Genomic DNA, 15,953 nt, shown 5'->3' with positions numbered 1-15,953 from the left:
CTGCTGTAACAAAAAAAAAAAAAAAATCCCAAATATGGGATAAAGCATTTCTCACCATCACCTGGTTTTGAGGTCTGCAGACTGGATTAAAGCCACCTTTGTGTTTGGAGCTTTCTGGATTTGTCTATCTGGCACAGATTCACAAGGGAAAAATACAGTAACAAGGATCGATAGCACAATAAATGAAACCTTAAAAACAAACAATGAAAGCATTAAGAGCTTTGATGCAGATGGCTTTTATTCACATTATTTTACTCAGTTAGTTTGGTCAGTTTATTTTTGCCAAAGCAGAAAAATGTATTGATTCATTTGGTCGCATGAAACATGCAAAAAGCAGTAACCAGAACTACTAATTAAAAAAAACTCACACATTGCAGGCACACACGCGTGAGTATTCACAGAAATTTGCAAGTACACACAATGAAGACACATAATACTGTTTTCACTCTGAGATAAATAACTTCATCTAAACTCGGGGACTTTGACAGATATCACAGTGAATAAATTAAGTCACAGTTTTAACAGCAGTTAGTGGGAAGACTTGTAAGTGTTAGCTGTATGTTGTTTGGTTTCAGATCTGGAGTCAGGCGTGCTGAGACCACAAGAACCGATCGCACCGCTCGAGCATCGTCTGGATCATGGCCCTGAAAAATAAAATACTTTTTAATAGTTTTTTTCATGACAAAGAAATCTTTAACCTGAGCTGACTTTTAAAAAGCAAAGCCTGTATTTTAATCCAGTGGACAGAGCAATGTGAACGTGTGTCAATGTGCATCACAGCTTAAAAATAGGATGGGAGACATTTCAGTCTCCTTCATTTACCCAACTTACAGTTTGCTCAGACGAAATCTGATCAATGTTAATAAATATAAAATATAAAAATATAAATATAAAATGTATATTTTATAAACGTATCTGATTTCTGCTGCATTACAAACGTCTTATAGAACATGTAAAAAGAACAAAATGATATATGCAAAATATAATAATGTTCCATTAAAAGTAAACAGCCCAGCGAGTGAGCTGTCTTGATGGAGGATTGTGCTCTCAGAGTGCCTCTGGTTTAATGACCGTACAAACAAATTTGACATGAAATGTAGTCAGTATAGGGTCAGTTTGTTTGCAGCCTCCTGTTGAGCTGTGAACTACATTTAGTCCCATTTGGGAATCTTAGTCACACAAGATTCTGCTTTGTGTTAAGTACAAAAAAATAACAAACTAACAACTAACTTAAGTTCAGTGCGTGTAAAAGTGCAAACTACAACAATTACCACTACTAATTCGCTCGACTACGTGTTTTAATGAACAAGGAAATAAATCAGTGTCAGCAGTTTGTTATGCAAACATCCAAACATGTTGCAGGTTTGTTTCTGTGAACGTTACTTCCTCACATCAGCCAGGAACTGCAGGAGATCTAACAATACATGAATAGTCTATCCTGTTGTTTTGAGATTCTAAACATTTGATAGCCTGACCCACCTTTGCCTCTTCTCAGCGACTCTCAGCACCTCACAGACCAGTTTGGAGTGGGGTGAAAGGACCAGTTGAACACCACAGTCCTCCAGGATGGTCAGAGCTTGGTCAGGCCCAACAGTCCTAGCCAGCATGAGAGTCAGGCTCTCCGGGCTGATCTTTCCTCTGCAGTCTGCTGAGCCATTGGACCAGTCGCTCCCGTTCGCACCTGCGACCTGCTCAGAGTTGACCGTGCTGCTGCACTGCTGAGACAGCTGGATCAAGAGCTTCCACTCGTCCACGGTCTGGGGCCTAACACCTGGCAAATAAAGAAGAGAAGGAACACACGTTAGTGCTTTTTTAGGTTTACAAACGTGGCCATTTTAAGGTCTCAATAATAACTAAATGAACCAGCCAAGTAACAGGATACAGTTCCAAGGAATTGGTCCGCGCAAGTGTTAAAGGCATTCCTGAATTTCTTCATTCAGACAACCTGTGAAGTCAAACATTTCCAAGGCTGCCCTCTGTCCTCCACCACAGCATTAAATAAAAGGAGAATGCTGCAGCGAGGGAGCTGACAGGGAATAGAAGGAGAGAACATATTTCTCCCGCATTGGCTTATCTTTATTGGCTCCCTGTTAAACTCTAAATCAAATTAAAAATTCTTCTCCTCACATCCAAGCTCTGAATAATCAGGCACTATCTTATCTTAAAGACCTTATAGTACCGCATAACCCCAACAGAGTACTTTGCTCTCAGACTACGGGCTTACTTCTGGCTCTCAGGATATTTAACAGTAGAATGGGAGTGCTTGCTCATAGGGGGTTGTTTTCTCTCTATTATCGTAGGGTCTTTACCTTACATTATAAATCTCTTGAGGTCAACGTTGTGGTGATTTGAAACCAAGTGAAATGAATCGACTTGAGTTACTCAGTTTAAATGAGTCGGTCAGTAAAGTCTGTATTTCATAACTCCTGCTCCACAGTTGGAGTTTAAGAAGATTATCGAGACCATCTTTATTACATGGTAATGATTAATTTAGATGTATTACCTGCTCATTGCACAAGAACAGCTGATCACAGGTTTTGCATTTACTTTAACTGTCCTCACTCTTACTTACTTATTAATGGATAGTTAGACGTACTGTATCTTTGTATTTCTTGTAATGAGTTTAAAGATGCAGCACTGTTCTTGTATTAAAAAAAGCAACCCCTGACGTGTTTACTGTAATTAAATCTCATCATCCAGTGAAGATTTCCCAAATTTAATTGTTCTTATCTGAGAGACGGTGGTTTAAAGACTTCGTCTTACCATCAGATTCATCCAGCAGGGTGATGTCATCCAGCTGACAGATGGCGATGAAAGCCTCTGTGCGAAGTTGGAGCTCATTGCAGAGGTAGAGGTAGCCCGTCCAGTACCTTCACACACACGTTACACAAAGGGTTATACCACATACATCCTGTTTTTTTTTTTTTTAAGGTAGGCAACTAATTACTAATTATACCCGTGACTTCGACAAGTCTGTAACATCTTCTGCTTTGAGGAAAAGTCTGCAGGAATGTGAATCAGCAGCGACAGAAGGCGTCCATAGCCCCAAGCGAAACAATGTGAATGCCACCTGCAGCAGGAAACACATGAAGTTAGTGATATTTATTATTGTTCCTCGTTCTCACTTCAGTATCTTACTTAAATAGATTCCAGTAGAAACGGCTATGTTTGGATCTATCCAGCTATGGTTCGTTTTCATCATGTTCAGCTAATCTACTGGGCCTTACAGGTTAAATAATAGCACTTATAAAAAAAAACAAACAAACATATTATCTGCTTTAGTGACTAAAATTAGTCTGAAAGTTTTTAGTCACTTTAGTCACGTCTACACTGTTACCTTTATTAGTGAGACACATTCTAAAATGTTCTCCTGTAATTTTTTGTTTGTTTTCTATCATTTTTATGGAGTCTTAAAGAAACGTAATTTCTTAATTTCTTTAAGATGTCGTGAGGAGTAGCTCTCCAGGTTTCGTCATACATTAAAAACTCCACTTTGGATGTTGGCTGCCTTTTGTTCTGTTCTCTATGAAGAGGACCGCACACTGCTTGAGTAATGTTGAGATCTGGGGAGGCCAATCCATAACTGATAGTGTAAATTTGTGTGTTTTCTATCCAGGTGCTTTTATTGCATTAACCGTGTGTTTGAAAAATGAAACTGTGGCCAATAAGACGTTACAGATTTTACAGAAAAAAAATCATATTTCCATCAATCTTGACAAGATCCCTCAACATCTACATCTGAAATGCAGACCCAAATTATGACAAGACCTACAGAAAGCTAAAGAACTATTGTTCAAGAGCATTTAAAAAAAATACAAGAAAGTCTGGCTTTTTGGAAGCAAAATAAAAAGAAATGAGGGGTGGCTCAAGACTTTTGCACAGCATTACAGTATGTTGAACTACTTTAAGATCAAAATACAAATAAACTGGTGACCAACTTAATCAATTTAAAAAAAGCCCATTATTATTACTTTGTATAATATTAGAAATATTTTGAGGGTTTGTGCACAAAATATTTTAGATTACAGAAACAGTAACTGTCAAAATGAGAGAAAACTCACACACAACCTTCCATTATCTTTGTGGCATCATTGAGCCAGTTCCTGTATCATAATGGCACATGGAAATGTAAGGCTGGGCTCATAAACAATCTCACTCTGCCAGTTGAAGGATAAAGACAAAAATGTGCTAACTTACCTTGGCTGTCCATCAGGGGTCAGGGTATCACAGCACTGTGGGGCATCATGGGTAAGTGCCAGCTCCAGCCAATCCTGTCTCAGCGATTCTGGATCAAGGAGGGACTGCAAAAATGACAGCCTCAAAAAAGAAGAAGAAATAAGTGTGAAATTCTGCTTCTACAACATGAGCTTGGTGTTTTATTTAATTGAACAAAAAGGTTCAGCTGAAGACATACCTGTGCTCCTCAGTTTGTGATTGTACCAGATTATCCAGATATGCCAGGAAATGGCTTTTTTTTGCCATGGTCATTACATCAGCAGGAGTTATGGTAGGATAGAACTGGGAAAAGGAGCGTACAGCAGCCTCACCGTGCTTCTCATACAGTCTGGAAAATAACATAGCAAACTTATCTCACAAGGTCTAACACCACTTTTCTATTTCTATAGTTTAAAATCACAAATCAAATCAAAATCAAATCACTTTTACTGTCACATCACACAATACAAGACTTTGCATTTCATTTTGAAGGTCAAACATTAAAGAAGGGACCTTTAAATATGTGATTTATCAAAAAAGGATGCCGACCTGTGAAAGTGAGCGAGGAGATGAGCTGGACTCCAGGGCTGCAGCTCTCTCAGACTTCTCAAAGATTTCTGCAAATCACCTCTCTGAAAAACTTCCACCACCTTGCTAGACTGGGTGAGCTCTACAGATACAAGCATGATATTTGACGAAGATGAAACCACCAAGAATCAATGAGCAATATATGTATATCATTATTTTATCAAAGTTCTGACTAGTTTTTAGTCTTTTGTTATATATAGGATTATTGCAGAGCACATGCATTTAATTTCCTAACCAAAATTAAACATATTCACCTTTATTTTCTGCATATTTTTCTTCTATTTGAATGTTTTAATTTTTAAAATTGTCTGTTTGTCGATTTGTGAACTCTGAAAACACACATACATGTAAGTTTTCAAGGATAATTGTCTGACCTAGCATTGCCTCAGTGAAGGAGCTCATTATCTCGGGCTGCTCCTGATGGCACAGCAGACACATTCTTCTCACGCGCTCTTGGTCCAGCAGAAAAAAGTAGCGCCTCAGGAAAACTGTGCACCCCAGCTCTTGTTCATTCTGGTTTCTGAAGCAGCTCAGTTCTGTGTACAGTGTGGCCAGCTCACAGAGATGAGCCAGCAGATCTGATGGTATGGGTTTAGGGGGCACCACACGGACTGGCTCAGCAGGACTCCCATTTGAAGCACCGTTTTTCGTTGAGTCTAACTTTAGCTGGTCCTCACGCTGTCCCTCTTCTTCCTCAGGCTTAGGCGTTTCGTTCTTCTCTGTTACATCTGTTGGTTCTTCTGATGAAGAGGTAGGATACTCTCGTTGATCTGAGCAGGTGCTTAAATAATCCGTATCCCATCTCTCCTCTCCTGCTCCATCCATAGTGGAATCACCTGCAGCAGCAGACTTGAGCGCCACAGACCCAAGTATTCGCTCCAGAACCGGCAACCACTCCAGCAGAGCTTCTCTCAGGGAGGCTGGGTCTAGTAGCACCAAAGGATCTTGTATCTGGGAGCTGATGTCGGAAATATTTGTAACTGTTTAATAGAAGACATTACTGGATCTTGCATTGGGGAAATTGACAAAATGCAGTACTTACATAGCTTGCTCTGTTGCTGACTGAAGTTCCTGCATTTCAGCCTCAGCGTTAGATATTTCATCACCAACCCTGTGACACGTACATGTCAAAGTAAAAAAGAAAACAGTCTGGATTTATTTCTTTTCTATGGCTACTATTGAAACAACACACATTGCTCTAAGCACTCTAAAACAGGGTCGCAACAGCACTTACTCATTCTCCATTTCCTCGGAGTACAAATTTGTGGTGGCTGATATTTCAGTCGGTCCGCCCTCTCTGAATTCAGGTCTCTGCCAGAGCTCAGAGTTCATCTGGAGAGTGTTGATCTTCTCTGTTGTCTTCTTAACAAAACTAGAAACACTGATGACAAGAAGGTGAACAATAAATACGTTTTGTTGCACCATTTAGCAAAACAACAAGAGGAAGAGAAAGCAGTACAAATACAAAGGTGAAATGACTCAGAAGGATGAAAAATGCGAGACCTTAAAATTAAACACACCACATGTGCCTCAGTATGAATAATAAAACACAGATGTGGGTCTTCAGCGGAAAGGGGAAGTAAGGCATATGAATGCACAGCTGCACTTGAGTGAAAGTTTCAATTCTCAGAAGAAGAAAGTGTTAAAATATAGCTCAAAGCCGCATGAGCTGCAGCGAGAGGCACGTTTGTAGTTAAAGCTTCTTTGTTTCATTCACCTGTCTTTAACGGCCTGCAGCGCGATGCGGGGGGGTTTGGGACGGAACGAGAGCGGGAGGTGAAACTGCAGGCCTTGGTCAGATCGTTCGGCCTCCGTGCGCTCACTGGTCTGCGGATCTGAGTAGAGGTGGGGGCGAGATTCGGAGGAAAAACACAGATGGATGGAGTACCAAAGAGATGAGAGAGACAGTGGACATAATGCAAGCAGATGGAGCAAACGTGGCAGACACTAATGAAGAGAGAACACAAATCAAATGCTGCACGATACAAAAAAAATTAACCCAAAACAGTGATGTATGTGAGTGATACGATGGAAAAAGATAAGAAACTTGGTATTAACAGTGGGACAAAGTGAAGATTAAATTTGTAAAGCAGGTCAATAATCACAGTGATTGCTCAGCACTCACAGCAAATCCAACAATGCAGCAGCAGAGAAATATTTTTTATCAAATGATTTTATTTTATTTTTAAACGCAAGTCAGAAACTGTAATAGAAAAAAAACAGTTGGTTATTAAAAACATGTATGATCATTACAACAGAGAGGCAAAGAGTCAAATTATTAGCAGTTGGGTTACACAGATCCTGTGGAACGCTCCCATATCCAATTAGTTAGGTTATTCACAGGTTTTTTTTCTCCCTCTTTCTTGGTTTTTAGTAGAGTGTTAAACTGAAAATAATTTTACTCTCTCTTAACGCTGAAATTAGAAGGGGTAGAAAATGAATTTGATCCTGAGACATAAATCAAATATATAAAAAAGAGAGAGAAAACACAAAGAGATGGAATCAGGACAAGAGTCAAAGAATGAAAGAAAGAAGAAAAGTAAGTTAGATTTCCGCTTTGCTGTGATCTCAGTTTCAGTATTAGTTTAATCTGTTCTGATCATTTTTAAAAAGAGTTACATCGACTTAAGTCTGCTCTCTACAGAAAAATGCTGTGTCTGCTAATATTTACTAAATTCTGGCTGCGGTTGTCAACTTTTCATCTCTGAGAATTTTCAGTTTTTGCAGATTATACTAAATATGAAGGTTATACAATGGAAAAAGTGTTATTTTATCACCAGTATTAGAAGGCTCTTTGTAACTCTGTATGCATCACTTAAGACTGTCTCTTACCGTGATCGACCTGATCCTCATCCTGCACAAAGCTGAATTCTTTGAGTCGCTCCTCCTCTGACACAGAGTGATTAAGCAGCGAGCTCGTCTCCTCATCTGACTGGCTTCCTCTGCGGCTGATCACTCGATAGATTCCACAGTCCAGGACGTTGAAACTCTCCTTAAAAACCGCGTATCTAATATCACTGCACTTCATTCATTACATAGAATAACTGTGAGCCACTGAAGAACTAAAGAAACACATTAGTTCTTACATGTGAGGAGATACTGCTCCTCCGGCTGCTGGAGGCTGAGTCAAGAGGCTCCAGCTTTGTGATGACCTCTTCCAGCTGCCCGATCAGCTCTAGATGTGTGCTGGAACTGAGCTGAGACTTCAGGTGCTCGAGGCGGTCAATGGGAATTGATTTCCTGGCCTGAATTAAATAAAAAATAATTCCTACTAAGATCTTGATAAACAAAGTAAAAAAAAATGCAAAAACACCATTAACAAGTACTTAAACTTTAATCTGCAGCATACAAACATCTGAAAGTTGTCAAGAAAACTGACTAAAGCATCGTCGCCACTGACATTTTTATTTTAGAGGTGTGGACCAGAAGTCGAACGACTGCCTTTCTAGTTTAAAAGTCTGAATTACATTTCCACACAGTAGTATGTAGTATATATATATATCTAACGTAGAAGGAACATGATGGAAAATAGCATTTGATAAACTTAAAATTCAATTTGATTCAATTAAATAGCACCAAATGACAAAAAGAGTTGTATCAGTGCATCACATGCAGCCCCACAGAAGTCTGAGCCAACAGAAGCACAGCTTAAGGTTTACCTGACCTCCCGGGCTTTAGGACTGTTTGACACAAGTGTAAGCAAAGGCCTATCAAGGCCTCTTCTTGTTGAAGTTGTTGATGGTAAGATGGAAGTGTTGTTATTATTAATAAAGTAATTAATTAAGTTTCTTTTGCTTTTATAGCTGAGAACAGTTTCTTTAAATATCACTGAGCCCTGCTGTGTTTGATGTTGATGATGCAGATTAATCATTACGTTTTCTTATGAAAACTTAACAGTAAACACAAGGACTCTCTCTCCGTTTTTCTCTTCCTTCTATCAATCCCTCCATGTTTGGGTCACGAGGGCAGCAGTCTAAGCAGAAACACCCTGACTTCCCTCTCCCTGCCACCTGCTCCAGGTTGTCCCAAGTAAACCAAATGTCCCTTAACTAACCCTACTTCCAGCTGCTCTTTTTTATTAGCACCTGCTCAACTCGACTGTACCTTTAGAGTATTAGGTGATCGTACTGGTACTAGGGACATTTTTAGCACCTTCTTGGACGGGGTTTCAAGCAAACTGAATCAAGCCAAAAATGTAACACGAACAGAACCCATGCCACTGATTGGCCTGGGACCGACATGAATGAATGAGTCATGAGAGCGACTCCTTCACAAGAATCAAACCTGACATTTTTCAGACGAAGCAAGAGGGAAATGGTAACACAACGCCCACCACGTTCTCTGTGACAACAAATCAGAAACCAAGCAGCAGGTATACCATCACCTCCATCTCCTCGATTGTTGCATTGTGTCACAAACACGATGTCACCCACATTGAGCTGGTACTTCATTGTAATGGAAAATGACTGAAACTGAATAGAATCTAGCCAAGATGAACTTAGTGGAGCCAACGAGACGCTAATACAAAGCAGCTTTAGTATGGGAGTGGTAGCAATCTTACCCTGCTGGTAGTGATTGCGTGTTGGAACATACAGCAGACAGCAGCAGCCAGAGGCCAGGACTCCCTGCGCAGCAGGCGCTCAACACATCGCTCTGCAGATATCAAGGAGAGGTGGGACAGACGCCCGCTTCCATGGAGACAGAAGAGCTCACTGCGATAAACCGCCACGTCAAGCAAATCTACAAAAAACAGACAACAGACAGAATAATTTACACTCGATTATATCAGAGCAACAAAGCTCTGTGTGATCATCGTTAACCTTCATGATTTTTCTCTATCGAGATTAAAAATAAACATGATGTTACTGCAGTAAAATAATAAAATGGTTACATTTTAAGGGAAAATTGTTTGTGTTCATGAAGTAAAAGGTTGGTGGTATTCTGGGAACAAAAGAAGGCAGAAACACACCTTTAACTTCAGTCCACAAAAGTAGCTGTCCATTCTGAGGTGTGAAGATATAAATGGCAGAATCAGTCCAGGTCAGCAGGTTTTGGTCCCTATACACAAAAACAAAGTGTATAGTTAGTCAAGTGACAGGCTGATCTGCATATGGATTTTTTTAAACAATTTGACATGTCAGATAAAATGAAAATATCTCAAATATTGTAACATGACATGAAAAATTATGCTTATTACCCCAAATAAAGCAGCTTAGGGAAGGCGATAGACTGTGGAGTCTTCTGCACTGGATTGTAATTTGGCTCATTTCTGCGTCAGAGGAAGAAAATTTAGATCAGAAGTCTGGCTTTTAAAATAAACAGGGTCCTAAGCAGGAGCACACAATACCTAAAGGTGATGAGAGGCAGTGGAGGACACGCCAGAAGCTGTTTGAACTGATGGGTGCTCAGAACCTCGCCATTAAAACTGGCCTCCCATATTCGAGACCCCGGCCGGGCACAGTACAGCAGTGGGGGCTGACCCATTAATAATCCCCTATTCTGAGGGAAAAAGCAAGCTCCAAACTCCCCGTCACGCTCCTTATTACCAACACGCCAGAACTTCTCCCTGAAGAGACACACAGAAGCCAAAAATCACATAACAACCGTGAAAAGTCCCCCATACACCACGGAATACAGTTTTTATAAACATGAGGAAAAAATAAAATAAATATTGATTTTATAATATACTATACAGGAAGCCCCACGTGGCCAGGCTTTATTTGTGTTGGAGATAACGGGCATTACAACAGGGATCATTGTTTGTTTGTTTGTTAATTTATTTCAATCACGTAAACAATATACAGATACATTTAGCAAAGAAGAGAAGAGAGAAAAAAATACTGTACAAAATAAAGTTAATACATTTCAATACGGCTTCTGTTCTCATTCGGCTTTCTTTGTTATTTCTACTTCAGGCTCTGCGTGCTAACGTGAAATAGTGTTTCGACGCGTTATTTGACTCTTCCTCTGCAGAAATGAACAAACTTGGTGCCGCAAAATGCAGAAGTGATTTTACCAGTAAGCGCACTGTTGGTGCTGCCATTTATTCCTAATGTAACAGCTGCTCATTCAATCACTGAAACAATGTGGGGCACATCACTCACACTGCTGTAACTTTACAGTTGGGCTTCCTTTGGCGCTACAGGTAAACTACCGCTCAGGGTGGCTGTTTAAAGTGTATTCTTTTTGTAGAGTATAACAATTATAGGATCCTGTTAATGATGATACTGAATGATACTGTTAATCAGAATGTGTCACTGATGATTTCAAACTGAAACTCACAGCATAGCACACTGGACATATAAAGTGCTTTGGACCATATTTTCAGCATAAGTTACTATGGCGATCTAGCCAAGTTAAAAGTGAGGCACCTTTGACACTGAAAACTCGCCAACGTATTAATCCTGCTTGTAGCACTGCTTTTGTGCACAGAAGAATCTGTTGTAGTTCATGTTTAATAAAAATACAAACTTAATATTTTAAGAATAAGAGAAGAATCTGTGATAAAAACTAATATGTCCATGATAATGGACCCAACATATTACTACTGGACCATTAATGACAACATTTACCTAAATGGAAGCATGAGTGCGAGCGCTCTGTGAGTTTCTCCCGAAAAAGAGAATATGAAAGACACAAACGGATGGAGCAAAGGTGGTACTCACTTCTCTGTGTCGCAGAGATAGCAGCGGGTGAGGGAAGACACAAGCAGTCGTCCATCTTGGTACCCAAGCTGAACCACTTTAGAGTCCACAGTGGTGACAGTCTGGACAGGGAATATAACAAACGCTGACCCCTAAAGACAAAAAAAAATAAATACATATATCATAGGGAAGGATGAATTTTAAATATAATAATAAATGTAGCATGCAGACGCAGCATTGCTCTTGTCTGCCAGAATAAAAAAAACTGAGAAAGAAAAAAAGTACAGTCAGAAAACTAATCACCATAAGAGCTAGCAGCTCTTATAGTTGCATGTTTAACCACTGAACTAGTACCTACTTTTAATTAGTGCCAAGCTTTCAATGTTAATCAGCAGTCACTACCTTTCCCATTTTGGAGGATCCTGCACGGAGAAAGGACACCTTGCCTCCAGAGTCGCCGACAAAAACTTTCAGCGCGCTTGTATCCCAGCAGAGTGCAGTAACTGTCTGACCTCTGTGCTCCCAGGACACGCTGACTCTCTCTGGACGACCCCGCCGCTCCAACTGCAGCTCCCACACCACCACCAGACCCTGACTGGATGTGTATCACACATAGTGAACAATATGGGAACCACAGCCAAACACAGAGATGAAGCAGGAAAGAAAAAGCCTGCAACTTGTTTAAAAGTACTTTTTGTAGTTACCCACAAAAGAATCTAACTACAACTTTAACCAACAGGGGGCAGCATTCTACAAGTGGGTGTGTTAACACACATTTTAAACCAAGGTGGTACGAAACATTTTATTTACTTTCTTGAATAAACGCTAACCTTGTTGCAACTGCAATAAAGTCTTCATCGTGAGGGCAGCATGCCACCTGAGCGATGGATCCCTCCTGGGAGAAACACGCACATTGAGTGATGGGTCAGTGGACAAATGCAAAGAAAACAAACACCGCATTACTGTTTATGTTTAACTCTATCACTCATTAACAGAAGAGCAGCACAGGCTCACAGTCACTTATTACCTTGTGAGTGAGGATGAGCCGTTGTTTCCAGCCCTCCCTCTGAATCAGGTGCACCCCACCTGCTGATGTTCCTAATGCGAGCCACTTCCTCGACACTGCCAAACAGGTACACTACAGCACAGTGTAACACAGAATTAATGTCAAGCATAATTGTATTCTTGCTTTTCTAATTTTCTTCCACTACAGCTGAAAGAAATTAAATCCATATTGTATATTTTTTAATACGTCCTACTAACTTTAAAGCCAGGATTATCAAAGTGCGGTTCATGTGGCAATGGTGGCGCCCATTAGTAACCCTTTATGTGGCCTGAAGGTAGTTTATTTCAGATCACTAATGGTTAAAATATAAACACCACCAAAACAACAAATACCAAAATAAACAAGATTCTTGACACATTACATCCACTAATTTGTTTTTGTTTCAAGTCCTTCTTTAAAGATATTTAGGAATATGAGGTGCCTACTTGAATATAAATAGAAAACTGGCTAGAATTACTACCTTTAGCCTGCCGGAGTCCAAACGCAGAGCAGAGAGAAGTGGATCGAGGCAGTCGAACTCTGCCAGGACATAATTGTGGTTCTCTGGAACAACTGGTATCGGAGGCATCTTCACTGGTGCTCCAACACAGCTGAAGGACAAAGAGTGAGTCAGATAAGTATGAAAGAAAATAGGAGAGAGTTCATACCATGGCCCTCGGCCGTGTGGCTTCACATGACTTTCAGCAGCGTACCTACCCTCTTTAATTGACCAGTCATGACTCCACTCTACATTACCGCCAGCCTGAAAAGAACCCCCTCTTTAAAACAGTTAGTTTGGTGCACAGAGCACTTTTTAAATGATTTTATTATAATTCAGATAAAATACTGAAGCTTTTAGTTATTACCCAATATATAAGCAAACTTCAACATTAGGGTGTTTTTTGGAGTTAAAAATATGTTTATCTTTAACATTTTTTGTTATTAAAGCCTTTTATTCTGGAGATCTTTTGACAGGACAGCATGAAGGTGAGAAGGGACTGAAGGGACTGAAAATGTAGAACTGGCTACATTATCAGAACTCGGTGCTGCACAGTGATGATTTGCACTTAATTAACTGACGAATTTAAGGATAAAAGCCGTGAGGAGGATGTTGATTTTTTTCTTGCTGGATACATTCAGCCCTAGCTGCTGTTCAAAATGATTCATCTTTCATTTAGTGTTGGATGTTAGCCGTTTCAAAGTGGTGTTAAATTGTGTAGATTCAAGAGTTGAAGTTAGAAGTTAAAGTTTTGCAATAAATACGTTAGCATTAGTTGCAGAAAAATGAGCTGCTACTGTGAATAGTTGACCCAAAGGCTGCAGTCACTGGCTACACCAGACACCAGTTTTCATTACTGCTCTATACTATACTGTAAATCAGAGCAACAGGGCCTCACAATTGATGGCCTCGTATAAAATTTGCAATTAGGCTCTGAGGTCATTAAACACCACTGGTGCTCTGCCTGAAATAATAAATATTACAAACAATAATTAATACATAATAATAATAATTCAGTAATAAAATGTAATCTCTCTGATCCTCATTATTCTTAATGAAAACACTGTGACGCTGAAATCATTTAACTTACACAGTGAGCATTTTTTGGCCACTTTCCTTTCTTGCTAAACTTTATTAATAGCACTGCTCCAGTCTTACTGAACAAATGCTATACTGTCCCTCTCACTTACTGACACTGTGCAGCAGCTGTGCTGCTTTCCGTCTGCATTAAGTGTTTAAGCTCATATTTATGTAATATTATAGCTCCATCTTCCTTTGCCAGTGAAACCATCTTTGTTACCGTTCACACGCTGCCAACACCACCCCTTTCATATTAACGTGCTTGTAACTACATTATATGCCCAGTTTTTTCCCCCATAATTCTGTTTTATAAAAATTTTCAAAGAGAAGGCACAAACTGCTAAACTGGTGAATGCCATTACTGAAGCAATGAGACAAAACCCTACATTTGCACTTGGTTCACTGTATGAAGCAGAATATAAAAAGTAATCCATGTACCAAGTACTCACGTAGTGTCCAAATTTTTCTATATTCACAACCTCCGAGATCAGAACTTTCCACATTTACACAGGGAAATACAATTTTTTTCCATCTCCGACCTAATTCACCATCTATACCAACTTTAAAACACATCAGTGCTATTAAATAAATAAATATATACCATAAAAAAGTAATTATTTTTCCACACCTTTATTGTATGTTAAAATAAACTTGCTTTTATCTTGTGAATAAAATAAATAGGCAAAAATAAGCCCGATTATAGTAAACCAAAAATAAATAGTGATGACATTTTATTTATTCCATAGTTTTTTTGTAAGATGCAAGTACCAAAACACTCTGGGCATGAAACACATTCTCCGTCTGAAATACGTCAGAATCGAGTCAGATTCTGATGCGTCAAAAATTTCTCTGGTTGTAGACTGTCGCATGGGTAGACTAAAACCCAGTTCATGTTGGTGTAGCTGTATCCAACTGTGGGACTGACAAACCTCAAATGTCACCAGAGCAGTAACAATATACAGGAAAAACAGGAACAAAGATAGCGCGTTTATTAACCATTTCAGTATTATGAACAGGCAGTAGTCTCGTCACCTATGTTTGTTCATTGCAGTTGCTGCAGAGGATTCACGCATGTCGCGATCATAATTTAAAATCGAAAGCGTTTTCTCTTTTGGCCCAAAACAATGCGAAACGTGACAACGCGCACAGACACACAATAATATCCACTTAAAGATTAAAATATTCGCAGTGTTTACTTCCTCGTTAGTGGGCAATGGGTCCTGAAAAGCAGCGCCCACCGTCACGAGTTAATCTAACACCAGTTAATCTGAAACACCGGTCCAAAAATCACTGAAGCTAAAATTTGCGTCAAAACACACCGGAACCACGGGGAAATATTTAAAAGTGTAACACTTATTTCAAACATTTCACTGTCACCGTTTATTACAGTTAACACAAATCTAACCAGCCCGCTCCTCCCACTTTATTTTCAATAACAACTTAGCAAGAATGCTAGCTTAAACGCTGTCATGTCCATTCACCTCCAGCTTCATATATTAAACTCACCAGATATACCGAGCAACTCTCCCGGCTGTAACACCACACTTACAAGGCTTTCTTACATCCCAGATTTATTGCGTCTTTGCTCCGCTGTGCTGGAGAAAGTCGGTCAGCAGACCCGTGACAGTCTCACTCACTCAGCTGATGAGGGCACTTCCTGAAAGCAGCGCGTGGGCTTCCTCCGAGTTACAGATCAACTGAAATTGAAAGCGTCTGCATTTATTACCCAAATCAGTTGCGCATTTAGAAAGGCTACACATATACTCTGGATACTGCAGCAAATAATCCCTCTGAGGTAAAGATGAAACAACTCATCACATTATTAGAAAAAAAAAAACAAAGCAAAACAAGCTGCAGTGTGGAGATTTAAATGAAATAACTA

General features: G+C 39.7%; 1 protein-coding gene across 1 annotated transcript; it reads right to left on the bottom strand.

The window, feature by feature from the left end:
• Window positions 1-225: 225 nt before the first annotated feature.
• On the bottom strand, window positions 226-15,723 carry hps5 (HPS5 biogenesis of lysosomal organelles complex 2 subunit 2). The gene is made up of 23 exons (XM_080874260.1): window positions 15,578-15,723; window positions 12,974-13,103; window positions 12,475-12,585; window positions 12,278-12,342; window positions 11,850-12,042; window positions 11,469-11,599; window positions 10,151-10,369; window positions 10,001-10,072; window positions 9,773-9,861; window positions 9,365-9,543; window positions 7,890-8,048; window positions 7,636-7,795; window positions 6,521-6,638; window positions 6,038-6,184; window positions 5,846-5,914; window positions 5,178-5,761; window positions 4,765-4,885; window positions 4,415-4,564; window positions 4,198-4,317; window positions 2,957-3,070; window positions 2,764-2,870; window positions 1,480-1,771; window positions 226-644 (listed from the first exon to the last, which is right to left on the bottom strand). Exons 2-23 carry the CDS (start codon window positions 13,079-13,081, stop codon window positions 584-586), a joined length of 3,369 nt encoding a protein of 1,122 aa, XP_080730386.1. The 5' UTR covers window positions 13,082-13,103; window positions 15,578-15,723; the 3' UTR covers window positions 226-583.
• Between the last annotated feature and the right edge of the window lie 230 nt (window positions 15,724-15,953).

This window comes from Rhamphochromis sp. 'chilingali', assembly GCF_963969265.1.
Source record: "Rhamphochromis sp. 'chilingali' genome assembly, chromosome: 2".
In the NCBI taxonomy this organism is placed as follows: Eukaryota; Metazoa; Chordata; class Actinopteri; order Cichliformes; family Cichlidae; genus Rhamphochromis; species Rhamphochromis sp. 'chilingali'.
The sequence above is the reverse complement of the archived record's forward strand: the minus strand, read 5'-3'. Positions and strand labels throughout refer to the sequence as shown.

Excerpts from the sequence above, each read along its gene's own strand:
- hps5 (XM_080874260.1), bottom strand. The coding sequence starts at position 13,081 with ATGCCTCCGATACCAGTTGTTCCAGAGAACCACAATTATGTCCTGGCA. Across the intron at positions 10,370-11,468 it reads TATCTCTGCGACACAGAGAA|GGAGAAGTTCTGGCGTGTTG; the intron begins GTGAGTACCACC and ends GTGTCTCTTCAG. Across the intron at positions 1,772-2,763 it reads CCTGCTGGATGAATCTGATG|GTGTTAGGCCCCAGACCGTG; the intron begins GTAAGACGAAGT and ends TTTATTTGCCAG.